At 47.7% G+C, this 19,151-nt stretch overlaps 1 protein-coding gene across 2 annotated transcripts in view; it reads right to left on the minus strand.

Moving 5' to 3' along the window:
* The window catches only part of GSG1L (GSG1 like), a 252,582-nt gene that overhangs the window by 149,969 nt on the left and 83,462 nt on the right, over positions 1 to 19,151 (minus strand). For both annotated transcript variants that reach the window (XM_024984779.2, NM_001192728.1), the window contains exon 2: positions 15,016 to 15,063. In XM_024984779.2, coding sequence (XP_024840547.1) covers positions 15,016 to 15,063 — 48 coding nt within the window. The remainder of the gene's footprint in view (positions 1 to 15,015; positions 15,064 to 19,151) is intronic.

Raw genomic sequence — 19,151 nt, forward strand, 5'->3', positions numbered from 1 at the left:
CGTATGGTAAGTGAATTATATCTCAATAAAGCTGTTACCCCCAAAACAAAAAATTTTTTAACTAACGAATAAAATCAACAGCCTCTTCCCTCACCACCAGAGATGGGCCAGGCAAGAGGCGTGTATAATGAAACCAAGGAGAGAGACACCAAATTTGGAGAAACCATATTCCTTCCTGGTGTCTCTATAAAGCACGCACACGCGCGCACGCACACACACACACACACCCTGGGGCTTTGCCTGCCTTTGACAAAACCCCTGCTAAATACCAGAAGCCCATGAGGCTAGAGATCCTCTGGACAAGCAGGTGACCAGGGCACTCCTGCCAAGAGACAGACACAGGACTCTTTCAACTCAAAATTAAATTTTAAGCAAACGCCTAAGTGAAACAGAGCCCATTGGAGAAAGGCTGGTTCTAGAACCCACGCCTGGCCTGGGGGAGCAAATTCCTGGGTAGCAAATTGGGGCAGGGGCTTCAGCCCTCCCAGGACACTCCTTCTGAAAGGGCTTCTCTCTTAAGCCCATCGCTCCTAGCGGGTTCAAGGTGTAGGTAAGGTCTCAGGGACTTAAAGCCCTCTGCTCCTCATACAGGCTAAAGGCAGCATGTTTGGGAAAGACACATCCCAGACTTCGCGCCTCCAGGGAGCCCAGCAGATGGTTACAAATGACGAGTCTGCAGGAGCCAGCAGATGTGATGCGTGAGGAGCAGAGGGTGCCAGGAGCAACCGTGGGGCCTCTCAGCTGCCACCTCCCTCTGCTCCACGCAGCCTCTGACAGCTCTGAGCCAATGGGGCTGCCTCGCTGGGTCAAAACACACAGCAAAGACAACCAAAGAATTTTCTGGGCCTGAGGAGCAGAAGAGGGGCCAGGAGGCCCCCTGGCAAGGTGGAAAGACCCATGAGGTGTGGCAGAGACAGCAAAGGAATGGGATACATCGCTTTGCTGTGTGATCTCAGACAAGTAGCTCAACTTCTCTGAATCCGTTTCGCTGGGTGTAAACCAGAGATAACCGCAAGTCCTCAAACAGCTGTCAAAAGAGTTAAATGAACCAAGAGATGTGGAAGTATTTAACGGTGAGTAGAATTCCGTGTGTGATTCAGCGAAGGTTGGTTGAGAAACACCAACTGAGTTTCACTTCAAGTTAGCTTTCTAGCTGGTTGAGCCAAAGTGAGGAGATAGGGGAAATACAGTGGAATCATCAGTCATTCAAGCTGGTATTGATTGAACCAGACCCTGTGCTAACCCCTGGCGTGGATCATCCCATTTGGTTCTCAGAAGACCCCCACAAAGTGAACGCTATTTATCCCCATTTTTCAGATGAAGAACGTGAACCATAAAGAAGATGAGAAGCATGCCCAAGGTTCACCCCACGTCATCAAACCCACGTCTCCTGCTTGGCAGGCGGATTCTTTACCACTGAGCCACCTTTTAGTCCTTCCCTAGTTAACAGGGATTCTTTTCCTATTTTAATAGTTGACATCAACGCAGCTTCCTTGATGTCTCAGTGGGTAAAGAATCCACTTGCCAACGCAGGAGACACAGGAGACACAGGTTCGATCCCTGGGTCAGGAAGATCCCCTAGAGGAGGAAATGGTGACCCACTCCAGTATTCTTGCCTGGAAAAAAGTCCATGAACAGAAGAACCTGATGGGCTGCAGTCCAAAGGGTCTCAAAGAGTCAGACACCACTGAGTGACTAAGCACATACACACACTCATCAAGGCAGCAAGTGGAACTGTGAAAGCACAAGCACTTTGCCGCCCACCGGTCCGGGTTCCAACCCAGCTCCATCATCATAACCTGTATGGCCTTGGGCGAGATAACCCTCTGGGCCTCAGTTTCCCCACCCACCAACCAGTTTAAAGACAGCACAAACTCATCAAGTTGCTGGGGGATCAGTGGGGTCTGACATGTTAGCAAAACAGAAATGTTTTTGGTATTATTATTATTTATTTTAAAGCACCTTGGAAAAATATACCCTGGCACACTAAAACCATGAATGACAGACCTCACTGCTCAGGATGAGATGAAAATAATTTGACTCTATAAGTGAATCAATGTAAAGCTAAACAATAAGTGAATAATAATATAGATACTGTGCAGTATACAGCCCAAGTTGGGAAGGCAGTGCAAAATAAGAATTCAGGGCCTCTTGCAAGAGTTATTAATAATTTCAAGACAGTAACAGTGCAGCATTAAACCAAATGGAGGGCCCTTCTATGCATGGAACCCTATGTAACTACAGGTCACGTGTCCACCAAGCTGGCCCTGGTTGCACGTTTTGGCAAGGATATGGGCTACATCCTTGGATATATTCATGCCTTTCATGCATTTCTTGAAACTCACTGAATGTACATTTAAAACCTGTGCATTTTCCTGTTTGTATATCGTATCAGTAAAATTATATCAATTTAAAAAGAAATGTGATGAAATAGGGTTATAAATCTCCTGCTTATCACAGGCAGTGTGGTTCTGCAGTGAGGCACAGGTATAGACTGTATATTGAATGCTGTCTTCTGTAACAGTCTGTGTATCCCTGATCCCTGTGTACAGTTGTACAGGATGTGCACTGCCCAATCCTATGCCATTCACATAGAAAAACCATGACCGCCCGAGTTGCACAGTGGGTAACCTACACAACTGTCCATGGTAGCCTTGACTGTATAACTTCATTTGAAGAACTCATCATTTGTCTCAAGGGAAGACCCTGTTAGAATGCAAGACTAGAACCAAATAAAGAGTCTTATTGCAAATACCATCCCAAGACCTCCCATCCAGGCAGAAGTCTAGAAGGAACCAGCTCATGGATAGACTTTCCTGGGATGTGCAAAGGAGCCATCCTTCAAATTCCTCCAACCCTATGCCATTCAGCAAGCCCTATTTCCCCAGGGCTACTGAAACCTCTGCTCAGAAGGCCAAAGGGCTGGATTTAAGCATCTGAGCTAATTTCTCACACCAAAGTATGATAAAACCAAGGAGTCATTTCAAAATGTAAATTACCACTGTTTACACTTAACAGAGTCTTCTCACCAAGGAGAAACTGTTTCCAATTATGAAACATGAAAGCTGGTCACTGTTTGGGGTTAATATGACACTTTCGGAGAGAGTGAACAGGCAAGACTACCCAGACACCTAATTACCTGGAAAGATAATCTTGAATAATTGGAATTAGAGAAACTAAAGCAATTATTGGATGTTGTGATCTCCGGGAGAAATCCTCCACCAGCACAGGGATTCAATCACTTTTAATAAGAGCACGTAATTAGAGGAATCCAGAATTTCAAAATAAAGTGGCAGAATGAAGGAGGTGGGAGGACCATGTGTGATGCTAGAGAAAAGAGGCTGGAGGCATGGGTGGAAGGAAGGGGAGGTGAGAAAGGATGGGTGGGGTTGGCAGGGTGGGCAGGATCCTGATGAAAAGACCACAGGAACCTGGAGGATGAGTCTGAATCTAACCTAAATTTGCTGTGTGACTTTGAGCAAGACACTTAACCTCTCTGGGCTCTACCTTCCTTCCACTCTTCAGTCATTCAGCGAATGTCTATTGCACATCTGCCACATGCCTGGCACAAGGATACTGGTCTCACATCTTGGCACAGGCCATTCATTCTGGCAGGAATGACACCCTCCCCTACCGCAGTGCCCCTTATGCAGTAGAAGGAATACCACTCATCCTCCAGGGCCCTCCCCACATGGGACCCTCCCTACACGGGACCCTCCCCAGACTGCCATCATTCCTCCCACAGACCTCTGGCCACCTACTCTGGGTCCCTGATTCACAGATGATTCTCTACCTCTTTATGTGCCGACCCCACTAGACAGCTCCTAGAGATCAGAAGCTGGGGAAGGGGGTTCCCCTCGCTGTCCCAGCTCCTGGCATACAGCCTGGCACCAAGGGATGCTGCCACTGGCCTGAGGCAAGGGGGACAAAGGTCCCTACAGCCCTTCCCTGAAAGCAAGGGTACAGCCTGGCTCCAAGGATGAAATGGCACCAGGTGAGGTGGCCTGTGTTGTGAGTTTGTTGAGAATGGCCAGGCAATGATCTCCTTCTGTAGGAATATTCCATCCCTTTCCTACCTCCATGGAAGCAGCAGGACCATTCAGACAGACAATGATTCCCACCCGCAGTCAGAGGGCTCCTAGAATTAGCTCCATGCTGGCTGGGAATGGCAGGTGAGAGGAAAAGACGGACATGTGAACCACTCGGGCTGGGCTCCGGCCTCTTTGCGTGCTGAAGTGTGACTCACTGAGATGAAAGAATCAGAGTTCCCATTTGGTCAGGCTCTGGAAGAGCCCAGTTGTTGAATCGTTAACTTGTGTCCAACTCTCTGCAACCTCATGGATTGTAGCCCACCCAGGCTCCTCTGTCCATGGGATTTCCCAGGCAAGAATACTGGAGTGGATTCTCATTTCCTTCTCCAGGGGATCTTCCCAACCCAGGGATCAAACTCAGGTTTCTTGCATTGTAGGAGGACTCTTTACCATCTGAGCCACCACAGTGGTACTAGTGGTAAAAACCTGCCTGCCAGTGGAGACAGATGTAAGAGCAGGTTCGATCCCTGGGTTAGAAAGATCCCCTGGAGGAGGGCACAGCAACCCACTCCAGTATTCTTGCCTGGAAAATTCCATGGACAGAGGAGACTGGCGGGCTATGGTCCATCAGGTTGCAAAGAGTTGGACACAATTGAAGCAACATAGGAGACCAAAGTTGGTGTAACTAACTCAGTCTGGGGACCAGAGAGGACTTCACAGAGTCAGGATCTTTGAGAGGTGAAGGTCACATGGAGGTCCCCAAATAGCCAGGGTGAAAAGATCACCCAGGATTAACGTACAGGCACCAGGATGCACCAGCGACTCTGTTCAGGCTGCAGCTGGCAGGTGACCCGCTCGCAGCTCCAGTGTCAAGAGTCTGGGCAGCTGTGGAAGCTGTTTCTTCTCTCCCTTCCCTTCAGCATGTTCTGATCTATGCACGTTTCAGTTCTATGGCATAAATCAATAAAACGCACTAAATAAATTAAGTGAGCAGCAGAACTGTAAATCGATTTCAGACAGAGAACAGAGAGGTTGAGGGAACCAACAAGAGACAATTAAGGAACTCAAGTGAGAAATGACTCACGCAAGACTCGGGACTGTGGTCGCGGAGCCACCACCTTGTTACACATCCCTGAAATATTAAACAAATGAAACTTACAAGCTTTGGAGATTGTTTCACAGAAATTGCCAGCTGGTGGCCGCCAGAAATCCCAGCTCTCTGGGAAACACGAGCAGGAAGCAGACAGAGATGCCTTAAAACACAACTCAGCCCAGACGGGATGGAAGAGACCACGGCTTCCGGAGTTGCAATCCAGGTTTCCAAAGCCAGATAGGACAGCCAGTGTCTAGAACATGGCCCTCATTCCTTCCTTCCTTCTTTCCTTCCTTTCTTCCTTCATTCAACAAACCTCTATTAAATCCTTGCTGTGTGCCAACTCCATGTCAGCATAGGAGCCACTAGAAATCTAGAGAAGATGTAGTGCCTGTCCTCAGGGAGTGTCCAGTCTGGTAGAGGAGATCACCACAAGGCGGAGTGATGGGTTCTAATAAGATGAGCCCTACATGTGTGCGTGCACACTCAATCATGTCTAGCTCTTTGCGACCCCATGGACTGTAGCCCACTAGGTTCCTCCGTTCATGGGATTCTCCAGGCAAGAAGAATACCGGAGCGGGTTGCCATTTCCTTCTCCAAGAGATCTTCCTGACCCAGGGGTCGAACTCGTGTCTCTTGCATCTCCTGCATTGGCAGGCAAGTTCTTTACCAGCTGAGCCATCTAGGAAGCCTGAGTACCTTCAGAAGATGTCATGTCTCAAGTGGGTTTTAAAGGATACACAGAAGTTTGCCAGGTCGGCAGAGGGAAGAGAATATGCAAAGGCACAGAGGCATGAGCGATGATGGAGAGTTTGGGGAGAAATGTACAAGACCCACATGAGGGGCTGTAGGAGGTGGAGCGGAACAGGCACACATCAGAACACGAAGGTCCTGTTACATGGTGTATGTCTGGAGCCAGGAAAGGCTTTTAAGCAGGAGGCTGATGGAGCTGGATTTTCACTTTAGAAAGATAATTTAGAATTCAGTGTGGGAAATTTTTCTTTGACTTCCTATGGAAGTATCGCATATACAGAAAAGAGCATAGATCACAAAAGTACAGCTTGATGAACTTTCATAAATTGAACACATCCATGTAACTATCACCCAGATTAAGAAACAGAACCTCGCCAGCTGCCAGAGCCCTCCACGGGCTCCCTTTCAGTCACACCTGCTCTTCAAGGACAATCTCTGTCCTGGCTTCTGACAGCGGAGATCTGTTTTGCCTGTTTTCCAGTTTTATACAAATGGAATCACGTACAATGGGTCCCTGTGACTCTGGCTTCATTTGCCCAGCATCTATGTTGCTGGGAACAGTTATAGATAACACAGCACTCCACGGTGTGTATGAATGGACGTTGAAGAATCACAGTGAGTGGTTACTGGTGCAGCCTTGATGGCAAATATGAATCATGACAGGCTCAATTCCTTCCTTCCTTCCTTCCTTCATTCTTCATTCAACCATTCATTCACAGTGAGAACCCACCCACCTTCGAGTGGGAGCTCCAACCTCAGATTTAGGAGCTGGGAATTTTCCCCACACCACACCTTAACAAATGATAAGACAGGGCTCTACTGAGAGATGGGAGCAGTTAATATAAGAAAAGGACAGAATCCTCATGGACCCTACCCCACTGTGGCAGGATCAAAGGTGGCAGCCATCATGTCCCCAGCCTTCTGTACTGGAAGGTGGCATCCTCTTTGTCACTTGGCTGGAGCCCTTCCACAATGCCTGATCGCCATGTACATAGCTGTCTCCCACTCCTGTAGGGCAGGGACTTTCACTTCATTCATCCCCACACTCCCCTGACCAAAGCCTAGCCCACAGCCTGGATCACAGTAGGTGCTCAGAAAATCTGTGTTGAATTGGAAGCCCTGTATGCAGATGATGGGCACACAGGGGCAGCTCGACTGGTTGGTTGGTGGGGGAATGAACAGCCGTTACCTCCCCCCAAGCATTTATGGCACTTTGGGACAAATAAATAAGTCATTTTGGGATGACAATAAACAGAGGAGACCTTGATAAGCAAAGTAATGAGTCACCCTCAGGATTTCCCTGGTGGCTCTGCCTGCCAATGCAGGGGACATGGAGTCCATCCCTGGCCCAGGAGGATAACACATGCTGTGGAGCAACTAAGCCCGTGCGCCACAATTACTGAGTCGGAGCTCTAGGGCCCAGTGAGCCACAAGTTCTGAAGCCTGCGCACCTGAAGCCTGTGCTCCACAAGACAAGCCACCACAATGAGAAGCCCAAGCACTGCAACGAGAGAGGGGCCCCTGCTCACTGCAACTAGCCGTGCAAAGCAACGAAGACCCAGCACAGCCAAAAATAAAAAAAATTTTTTTTTAATGAGTCATCCCTACACATATACATCCAGAAATCCAGCTGGGCCAGTTTCAGCACAACCAGCTGCCAATCATCCTTAAAGACTGTGGTCAGACCCAGGGGTTGTGACCCAGGTGATTAGACTACCATTCAGCAAATATTTATTCCCGCTCCATCTTCCCCTCTGGATGGGTCATGCATTTCTTGCCCCATTGATGTTTGCAACCACATGACTTGCTTTAGCCAATAGGATGTTCGCAGATAGGATGCAAGCAAAGGTTTTAAACATGCTTGTGCAGTTAGCCACGTTGCATTTTTGTTCCCTCTACCTGGCCCCTAGTCTGAGACTGAAGCCCACCTGATGCAAAGAGGCAACTCTGGAAAAGACCCTGATGCTGGGGAAGACCGAAGGTGGGAGAAAGGGATGATAGAGGACAAGATGGTTGGATGGCATCACTGACTCAATGGACATGAGTTTGAGCAAGCTCCAGGAGAAGGTGAAGAATAGGGAAGCCTGGAATGCTGCAGCCCGTGGGGTCGCAAGAGTCGGACACAACTGAGCGACTGAACAACAACCTGGTCCCTAAGATGAATATACATGGAACAGACTTGAGCCCAGTCTACATCCTGGAACTCAGACAGTCTACATCAGTTAAACCTAAGTCAACCCCAGACATGCAAGCAAAAAAAAAAAAAAAATGTCAAGTGCCACCAAGTTTGGAGATGGTTAGTTATAGCCACCAGCATTATGGTGGCTATTGCTGACCAATATGCGGGCTTGACGATTATCCAGTTGGTCACATTATTTGGTAGGAGAATCTGGCCCCAGGGAACAAGAGACTGAGACTTGGAGAGATAAAGGAAGCTTGAAGCAGAAGATTAGGAAGTTTTTCCTCTGTATTTTCTTATCAAGTTCACAACACACAAACGTTGCTGCTTATCTGCATTTGCATGCTTCATCTTCATAAACTGCTCAAGCATCTTTCATTCCTCCTCCTCTGCCTCCCATGGCCTGCTGGGAAGATCTTTGTCAGAGAACCTATTACTCTGGGCTGAGCCCTGGAGGGCCCCGTTCTTGTAAGGGAGAAAGATGTGTGTACAGGTTGCTATTATTCAGCTATGATACAAGATTCTCAAAGTGTACCAGGGATGTAATCCGAATGTCCAGCTACAAGGCCTGATTAAATAAATTGTCTCTATGTGATGGGCTATTACACAGTTGTTCCAAAAGATGAAGGTGAGTTCTATGTACTGATATAAAAACAATCTACAATTTTATACAGGTATATAAGAATACAGTAAGTCCCCTACATACAAATGAGTTTCATTGTGAAAGCACATTCCTAAATTCAGTTGGTTCATAAGTCCAACAAAGTTTGCCTAGGTACCCAACTAACACAAGCAGTATGTAGCACTGTACTGTAATAGGGTTATAATACTCTTCACATAAATAATACACAAAAATCAAACACAGAAAATAAAACAGTTTTAATCTCACAGTACAGTACCTTGAAAAGTACAGTGAAACAGCGGGCACACAGGGGCTGGCATCAAGTGAACAGGCAAGAAGAGCTATTGGCTGGAGGAGGGAGAGGAGGTGGGAGACGGTGGAGCTGAAGGATTGTCAGCAATAGGAGACGGAGGGCAGGCTGAAATTTCACTCATGCCTGACACTGATGGAATGCATGTTCGCATCTTTGAAAGTTTGAAACTTGAAGGAGCATATGTAGGAGACTTACTGTATATATCTGTGTGTGTGTGTGTGTGTGTGAGTGTGAGTCACGCAGTCGTGTCCAACTCTGCAATCCCATGGACTGTAGCTCGCAAGGCTCCACTGTCCATGGAATTCTCCAGACAAGAATACTAGAGTAGCCACTAGAGTCGGTAGCCATTCCCTTCTCCAGGGGACTCTTCCCGACCCAGGAATTAAACCCGGGTCTCCTGAATTGAAGGAGGATTCTTTACTGTCTGAACCACCAGAGAAGCCTCCGTGTGTGTGTGTGTGTGTGCACACATATGTGTGTATTTATCTATCTACCTACCTATCTTTCATCCTTCTATTCTTCTTCAAGGACTCATAAATCAAACCATTACCAGTGAATATCTAAGGGTGGGCTTATAAGAGACTTTCATTTCTCATTTGTACATGTAAGAATTGCTATAATTTTGATAACAAGTGTATACAGTAAAAAAAAAATCAACGTTCATATTTTGATTAATTCAATATTGCCAGCATTGCTCTGGCCCCCGGGAATACAGTGAGTCACAAACAAGACAGAATTCCTGCCCTCATGGAACTGACAGTCTGTCAGGGGAGACCATTGTTAATCAAAGAAGCACTGGACACATTTCATATATGATGTAAAGACAACAAAACAGAGAAGGGAGTGGCAAAGAACATGGTAAGAGGAAGGGCTGCTCTAAGGATGTTAAAGGAAGATATGACATTCAAGTGATGAGAAGGAAGCAGCTGTGCCCAGAGCGGAGAAAACAGTGTTCCCAGGATAGGAAACAAGTGCAAAAGTCCTGGGGCACACACTAGCTTGGCCGAGTCAAGGAACAGTCAGGACTTTGTGGTGCTGGAGAAGACTCTTGAGAGTCCCTTGGAAATCAAACCAGTCTATCCTAAAGGAAAACAATCCTGAACATTCATTGGAAGGACAGACGCTGAAGCTGAAACTCCAATACTCTGGCCACCTGATGCGAAGAGCTGACTCACTGGAAAAGACCCTGATGCTGGGAAAGATTGAGGGCAGGAGGAGAAGAGGAAGACAGAGAATGAGATGGTTAGATAGCATCACCAACTCAATGGACATGAGTTTGTGCAAACTCCAGAAGACGGTCAAGGACAGAGAAGCCTGGCGTGCTGCAGTCCATGGGGTCGCAAAGAGTCAGACATGACTTAGCAACTGGACAGCAACAAAAAAGATATTGGAGACTGCAGTGTGGTAACAGGGGGAGGTCTCAGGAGAAGGGCTCCTGTATGTCCAGGGCCGGATCCCCTAGACCACACAGGCCACAATAAGGATGCTGATTTTTCCTTTGAGCGAGATGGGAGCCAAAGGAGGGTTTTAAACAGGGAACCACATGAGATGATTTATGCTTTCAAAAGATCATTCTGGCCACCAGTGAAACAGGGGGCAAAAATAAAAAGGCATAACCCGTTAAGAGACTGTGGCAGGAATCCAGATGAAACGTGGATGTGGCTTAGGCTGGTTTAAAATGGAAAGTGATTTCCCACATGAAGCAGAAAGCTAGAATGATCAGGAGAACTAACGAAAATATGCCATGGTAAAAACTCTGATGACAGACACATTTTGCCAGGGGAGAGAGTAGGGGAGGAAAAGACAGGAGAGTATTGGAGAAAATGGCAAAGACGGGGGCCATTTTGAGAAGGGCCTCAATCACACATACTCACACACACACACACAATCACACACTCACACACAGGCGCGAAAGGCCTAGCTTTTCAGCAGAAGAACCAGGCATTTAAGCGCCAGATGGCTCAGGTTCAAATCCCAGCATCCTAACTATGTGACCTTGGGCAAGTCAATTAACTCTCTAGACCTTAGTCTCCTCATCTGTAAAATGGGGATTAAATGAGCCAATGGGTGTAAAGTTCTCAGAACAGTGCCTGGCACGTGGCAAGCACTGCAGGAAAGCCAGTCCTTGTTAGTGTCACCTAACACTAATGATTATGATTGGATTTTGCAGAGCAGGCAGGAAGTCACAGGGGAAGGGGGGTGAAGTCACAATCTGGCAGAAGAGTGCTCTTAGGGAGAGAACACACGTGGGCTCCAACATCGCCGTGACCCAGAACCAATCCCTCCCGCTCTGAAGCTCAGGCTCCTCATCTGTGAAATGGACAGTCAACATGGTGAGGACTCAGTGAGCACACAGAGGGTCAAGGAGCATTATGTTCCTGCAGGTGCCCCTGGGAGGGGCCAGGAGGCTTGGGAACTGCCCACCAAGCTACCACAACCAAACCCCTCTGGCCCCGAGGGAGACCTTAAGTGCTTGAGAGGCAGCAAGTCCATGAAAATTGGTCTGCAAAACCAGCCCACTCAGCCTCCTTATAAACACTTTAATATACACAGATGGAAGGTCTTCTGCATGGCCGCCAAGCCCTGAAAGTAAAATCACAAGGCTAGTAAACACAAAGAAACAACTTCTCTGGGGCCCTGGGTCCTCGTAAAAGAAGCAGAAATAAAGCTCTGATGCCCCCAGCAGGAGGCAAGAGAAACCCACCTGCTGCTGTGCATGCACACACATGCCCATGCACACACATCCACACACTCCTTTGTGCACACACACACCTGCCTCCCTGCCCACACTCACCCACCAGTGTGCACGCAGGCACACACATAAGACACATGTGTACAGTCTCACGGGAGCACCTGCTTATGCCTGCACACCCTCACCCTCAACCAGACATGCACACACATTTACACGTGCACACAAGGAGAAGACTCTTGAGGGTCCCTTGGACTGCGAGGAGATCCAACCAGTCCATCCTAAAGGAAATCAACCCTGAATATTCACTGGAAGGACTGATGCTGAAGCTGAAGCTCCAATCCTTTGGCCACCTGACACAAAGAGCCGACTCATTGGAAAAGACCCTGATGCTGGGAAAGATTGAAGGCAGGAGGATAAGGGGGAGACTGAGGATGAGATGGTTGGATGGCATCACCGACTCAATGGACATGCATTTGAGCAATCTCCAGAAGATGGTGAAGGACAAGGAAGCTTGGCGTGCTGCAGCCCGTGGGACCGCAAAGAGTCAGACGTGATTAAACAACTGAGCACCAGTACACGGGTCATGCTTCCTGGAAGTCAGATCTGGAGCAGAGGTGACCCAGAAACTCCAAGGCTTTGGGGATTACGGGATGGGCATCACAGAGGTTGCCTAAAGGTATCGACTTCTAAGATGCAGTACAAGAGTGGGGTGTAGAACGTTCACTCTACCCCTTGTGACACGATCCCCAACCTTTTTGGCACCAGGGACTGATTTCGTGGAAGACAATTTTTCTACAGACCAAAGGTCACGGGGAGGGATATTTCTGAATAATTCAAGTGCATTACGTTTATTATGCCGATGCTGATCTAACAGGAGGCGGAGCTCAGGCAGTAATGAGAGCGATGCGGAGCAGTTATAAATACAGATGAAACTTTGCTCACTTACCTGCCACTCACCTCCTGCTGTGACCCAGTCCCTAATCACAGACCAGCACCCATCCATGGCCCAGGGGGTGGGGACCCCTGCCTTATGAGATGTGAGATGTGAGTGGCTTAATGTCTCTAAGCCTCCGTTTCCTCATCTTTCAAGTTGGGTGAGAAAGTCAGCCCCTTCTTCACAAGGTTGTGGGGAGATTTCCAAGTTAATACATTCAACGTGCATGGCCCAGTGCCCAGCACATGGTATCCAAACAATCAAATATCAGTCATTTATTGGCAGCTGTATTCATAGTATTTTCTGGAGATCTCAGTTTGAGAGGTACAATCTGAGTTGCTCAGCCCTGGCCGTATGCAGGTGTCGACTTTTAAGATGCAGTACAAGGGCCAGGTACGGAGTGTGGGAGGGAAGCAAAGGAAACAGAGGTGGCAGTCCCCACGGCCACAAGTTTGCTCAGCAGGGGAGCCCAGCCTCTTCTTGGGCCTGAGGGCACTTCAAGCCTCCTGTCACAGGCCCCTCAGTCTCACGAGCTGTCACCTGGCCAGAGCTCTCCAAGGGGACAGTGTGTGCAAGATAGGAATGTCATCAGCCTCAATGGCACACACCCCCTGCCTACGCCGTCTCTGCCAACACCTTGGAGGGGTTACAGTCCCAGTTCACCAGGCTCTTAAACCTCCTAACACTGCAAAGAAATCCCAAATTCAGCCCTACCAGCAGGGGGTGTGGGTGGCCACATGTCCTGGACTTAATTTCCCCTGACCCATGCTTGCCAAGGGCTTCCCTGGCAGCTCAGTGGTAAAGAATCCTCCTGCAATGCAGGAGACATGGGTTGAATCCCTGGGTAAGGAAGATCCCCTGGAGGACGAAATGGCAACCCACTCCAATACTTTTGCCTGGGAAATCCCATGGGCGGAGGAGCCTGGCAGGCTCTAGTCCATGGGGTCGCAAAAGAGTCAGACATGACTTAGTGACTGAACAATGACAGTGCCTACCAAGGCCCCCCATATTTGTATAAGATGTATACAAATATAGGACTCCAATATATAGGACTGAACTCTTGCCTGTTTCCCGATCCCAACTCCCAGGACCAGAGCCCTCTCCTAATCTCCAGGCTGTTTAAAGGGACCTGCACACCTGTTCTCTCTTGGCAGGGGTTCTTCTTGGTGGTGGGGCATAGGCAGGAGGGGAAGAAGCTTGCCCCATGTTCTTGTGACAGCACAGTCTCCAGTATCCATTCTCCTGCTCCCCCACAATGATAGAACCCCTGACTTTTAGCTGAGCCCACGGTTGCTGATTAAGACCTCATTTCCCTGACTCCTTTGCAGCTCTAATCAAGTTCTGGCAAAGAGAAAATGAGCCCATGTCATGGGCCAACTTCTGGGAACCCAGTTGACATGCAAGATTTGCCCGTTCTTTCTTGCCCTTCCTCTATCCTGTTGCCTGGAGTACAGATGTGACAGGTGGAGCTCTAACCGCCCTCTTAGACCAAGAGGGCAAAGGATGATGGAGAGGGCCCTCAAGTGCTGGGATCCTGAGGACTGTATGGAGCATATCCACTCTGGATTTCAAACCTTTATAAAAGCTATAAACACATTTCTCCACTGAAGCCAGTTATTTGGGGTCACCTGGTGGCTTGGTTAAGAATCTGCCTGCAATGCAGGAGACCCGAGTTTGATCCCTGGATCAGGAAAGTTCTCCTGGAGAAGAGAATGTCTACCCACTCCAGTAGTCTTGTCTGGAGAATCCCATGGACAGAGGAGCCTGGTGGGCTCAGTCCATGGGGTCACAAAGAGTTGGAAACAACTGAGTGACTAACACTTACTTACACTTTACTCCCAACTAAACGTAATCCTGACTATTCTGCCTCTTATATACGCTGCAGCCCACTCCCAGTCATCCTATCTGAGTGTCACTGGACTCAGAATCTGATATCCGGCCCTGAACACCAATGGCTCCTCTTTGAAAGGAAGTGTCCAATCAGGCTGGACCTCCCCACACCTGTGAGAGGACAGAAACAGAACATCTGGCTTCCCTCCCTCCCAAGAACAAACCCTACACTGGGAGGCAATGCCCCCAGCACTGTCTTGCCTGACCCCAAATTCCACACACCCATTCTACCTCCCCCAAAGTCCCAGCAAGCTGTAGAAGTAATGGAAGTGGAAGGATTCTCAGGACCACACACCCACTGTGGGTAGGGAGAGTGGCAGGGGGCAAGATGAGGACCCCCCACCTGCCTCTCCCACTGCTCTGACTGCTTAAGGAACTCAGAGCTTCGCAACAGGATCCTGGCCCCCTGGGGCGCCACCACCCAGGGGTGCTCATGGACAGGCTCTCCCAGGGCTTCGGGAAGTGTCCCAGAGGGCGAGGCTCACATGCCTGAGCTGGGCACACCTACCTTTCTCTGAAGCCGGGGCCAGGTCAATGAAGCTGCGGCATTTTTCACCTTTGGGGGGAGAAAGAAAAGAAAGGTTTTCAGAATATGAGAGGAAGTGAGAGCTTCGGGCTTTCACCTCTCCCCCTTCCAGGAGCCCCAGACTGAGCCGCCACCCAAGCATGTCTAACCCGAGCAGCCTCTTTCTCTAACCTTAATTCCCAGAAAGCTAACACCATGATTAATGTGGATGGCAAAGATGCAAACTCAATGGACAACCCCCGCTGTGATGCCACCTCCTGTCACCTCCCAGCACAATCCATCCAGCCTTATCGCTCACACCTCCTCAAAGCCCTGTGGCCCTTTCCTCAGCCTCCACCCATCCAGGCTCAGCAGGACGAGGGCAGAAGCCATCACTGGGCTCCCTGGGCCTCTGCCTGATCCACTCTCCACACTGCAGCTGGAGGGTATTTTCACACCATACATTATGTCACAGGCACACACGCAAGAACACACACTCCTGCTCAAAACATCATCCCAAAATCAAGCCCAGATTCCTTTACATGGACTCAGGACTGGCCTCCATCGGCCTGTCCATCCACACTCCATCCCTGTCTCCTCCCCTCCCAGGGTTCCTTGGTGGCTCAGATGGTTAAGAATCTGCTTGCAATGTAGGAGACCTGGGTTCGATCCCTGGGTCAGGAAAGATGCCCTGGAGAAGACATTGGCAACCTACTCCAGTATTCTTGCCTGGAGAATTCCATGGACAGAGGAGCCTGGCAGGCCACAGTCCATGGGTCACAAAGAGTCAGACAGAACTGAATGACTAACATTTTAATAATGCATGGATTTTGAATGCATCACCTTAAACTTTCTTTGTTATATTTTTCCTCTCAAAGAAAATTTTCCCTAGAGAGGGAAGATTTTTACCGTCAAATTCATATGAGCAGCAAAGGCCCCATTAAGACTTCGTGGACCCTAGGCTCTTTCGCCTTTGGGGTCTCTTCCTCAACAAAAAATTAAATTAGAAATTATATTTTAACAAGTGCATTGGTTAAAGATTAATACATTAATATTATTTCTGGTTTGCCAAAAAGTTTGTTCAGGTTTTTCCATAATACCTTACGGAAACACTGGAATCAACTTTTTACCCAACTCAGTGTATTGAAATTTTTCTCTTTTTCTTTGATTCTAAAAGAAATTAAAATATTTTTTATAGACTTTTGTTCTGACTTTGTACCTTGAAATCTTGCTGACTTCATTTATTCTAGTAGTTTTTAGTGGATTCTTATAATGTACTATATACAAGAATGTATATATACTATATACAATTCCATGGACAGAGGAGTTTGGCAGGCTACAGTCCATGAGGTCACAAAGAATCGGACATGGCGGAGCATACACACGTCGATATTCCTTTCATAGATACTCTTTATCAACTGGCAGAGCTCTCTTCTATTCCTAGTTTGTTGAGTAGTTTTATTGTAAAAGTATGTTTGCTTTCTCTTTAATCCTTTACAGCCTGCAATGTAGTTCTGAGAATCCCTATTTTAGAGACAAGCAAACTGAGGCTCTGAACTTTCAGTGACTTGCTCAAGACCACATAGGCAGTAAGTGACACATTCAACCCAGGTCCATAGGCTCCAAACTCCATGCCCTGAAGTTTTTCCAGCTATCTATTCCCATTTGCAGAGCTTCAGGGTCCTGAAAGCAACTCTCTGAGAACATACCTCCACATACATGGGGAAAATCCTCTAGGGGCCTAAATAAAATGACTCTCACACTTCCATTTCCAACCACGTGGACAAGACCAAACTGAAGATGTTTGAGCAGAGATGGTAAAAATTGGCCCACACTGCCTGTGCAGGGCAAAGCTGAGGTTTAAGGACAAATAATAGTGATGACATAAGAAAGCCTGGATATATCAATGGTCAACAAGCCTAATGACAAAAACCCGAACTCGGAAGAGATTTTTTGGGGCTTTAAACCCTTAGTTCCATGATAAAAGTTAGCTAACCATTTGTGAGAAAGGTATAAAACTAACATATTGGCTAATTGCTTTTAGAAGTAGTTCTAAAAATGTTAATGCTTTTTACAATCATTATTAAGTCTATATGTGGAACAAGGGATTTCATTTGGGTATAAAACTGAAGACAAGTGCGCTTATCTGTTCGCACTGAGGCTTGTCAATTAGATCATGGAGCTGTGGCCTGTGACCGCCACCTGAGGGCAGCATACCTTCCTTGAACCACGGAAGCAGAAAGCTGGTGATGATGGTGGTTTAGCTGCTCAGTTGTGTTTGACTCTTGCAACTCCACGGACTGCAGCCCAGCAGACTCCTCTGTCCATGGGATCTTGTTTCAGAGCACAGGTTCCAGGACACACAGGCTTCAGTTGTGGCTGAATCTCCCGAGGCATGTGGGGTCTTCCTAGACGAGGGATTGAACCAGGCAACAAATACTGGAGTGGGTTGCCATCTTCCTCTCCAGGGGATCTTCCCAACCAAGGGGTGAAAATCAGGTCTCCTGCATTGCAGTGCAGTTTGGTTCAGTTGAGCCACTCAGGCATGTCCAACTCTTTGCAACTCCATGGACTGCAGCACGCCAGGCCTCCCTGTCCATCACCAACTCCCGGAGCTTGCTCAAACTCATGTCCATTGAGTCGATGATACCATCCAACCATCTCATCCTCTGTCGTCCCCTTCACCTCCTGCTGTCAATCTTTCCCAGCATCAGGGTCTTTTCCAATGAGTCAGTTCTTCCCATCAGGTGGCCAAAGTATTATAGTTTCAGCTTCAGCATCAGTCCTTCCATGAATGAAAATTCAGGACTGATTTCCTTTAGGATTGGCTGATTTGATCTCCTTGCAGTCCAAGGGACTCTCAAGAGTCTTTTCCAATACCACAGTTCAAAAGCATCAATTCTTCAGCACTCAGCTTTCTTTATAGTCCAACTCTCACATCCATACATGACTACTGGAAAAACCATAGCTTTGACTAGACGGACCTTTGTTGGCAAACTAATGTCTCTGCTTTTTAATAAGCTGTCTAGGTTGATCATAGCTTTTCTTCCAAGGAGCAAGTGTCTTTTAATTTCATGGCTGCAGTCACTATCTGCAGTGATTTTGGAGCCCAAGAAAATGAAGTCTGTCACTGTTTCCATTGTTTCCCCATCTATTTGCCATGAGACAAGGGGACTGGATGCCATGACCTTAGTTTTTTGAATGTTGAGTTTTAAGCCAGCTTTTTCAGTCTCCTCTTTCACTTTCATCAAGAGGCTCTTTAGTTCTTCTTCACTTTCTGCCATAAAGGTGGCGTCATCTGCCATATCTGAGGTTATTGGTATTTCTCCCGGCAATCTTGATTCCAGCTTGTGCTTCATCCAGCCCAGCATTTCACATGCATTGTAGACAGAATCTTTATCAGTTGAGCCACCAGGGAAGCCAGGAAGGATCCTAAAGGTCACCCAGCGTAAGTGGTTCTCAGCCCTGGGAAGCCCACCCACAGACATTCTGATTTAGTTGGTCACCAGGAGGCCTAAACATCAGTGGGTTTTTAAAGCCCCCAGGTGATTCTAGTCAGACAACCAGGGTAAGATTCACACTCTAATCTGATCTGTAAAAACATCTATTTTTGAAGCTTCCCTGGTGGTCCAGTGGTTAAGAATCTGCCTGCTAATGCAGGGAACATTGGTTCAATCCCTAATCTAGGAAGACCCCACATGCCTCGGGGAAATTAAGCCACAAATGAAGCCTATGCATCCTGGAGCCTGTGCTCCAAAACAAGAGAAGCCACAGCAATGAGAAGCCCGCGCACCACACGGAAGAAAAGCCCCCGCTCGCCACAGCTAGAGAAAGCCAGCACACGTTAACAAAGACCCAGCGCAGCCAAAAATAAACATATTTATTTTATATATTTTTTTAAATACATATATCTTATTTTAAATATATATTTTTAAATAAAAATCTCGATTTTCAGCATTAGGAAAGCAATAGTAAGTCATTTTAGTGGTGGTCGGTGCTATCGCACTGGACACTCCTTCAAGCAGCAGTGTTTATGGGGCAGGAGAGCAGGGGGGCCAAGGCCTGAGCGCTGGAATCAGTAGGGCTGGGCCCAAATCCTGACTCCATCACTTCCTGTCACATGAGTTCCCAGTCATTCT

The sequence above is a fragment of the Bos taurus genome, chromosome 25 (genome assembly GCF_002263795.3).
Source record: "Bos taurus isolate L1 Dominette 01449 registration number 42190680 breed Hereford chromosome 25, ARS-UCD2.0, whole genome shotgun sequence".
Taxonomy (NCBI): Eukaryota; Metazoa; Chordata; class Mammalia; order Artiodactyla; family Bovidae; genus Bos; species Bos taurus.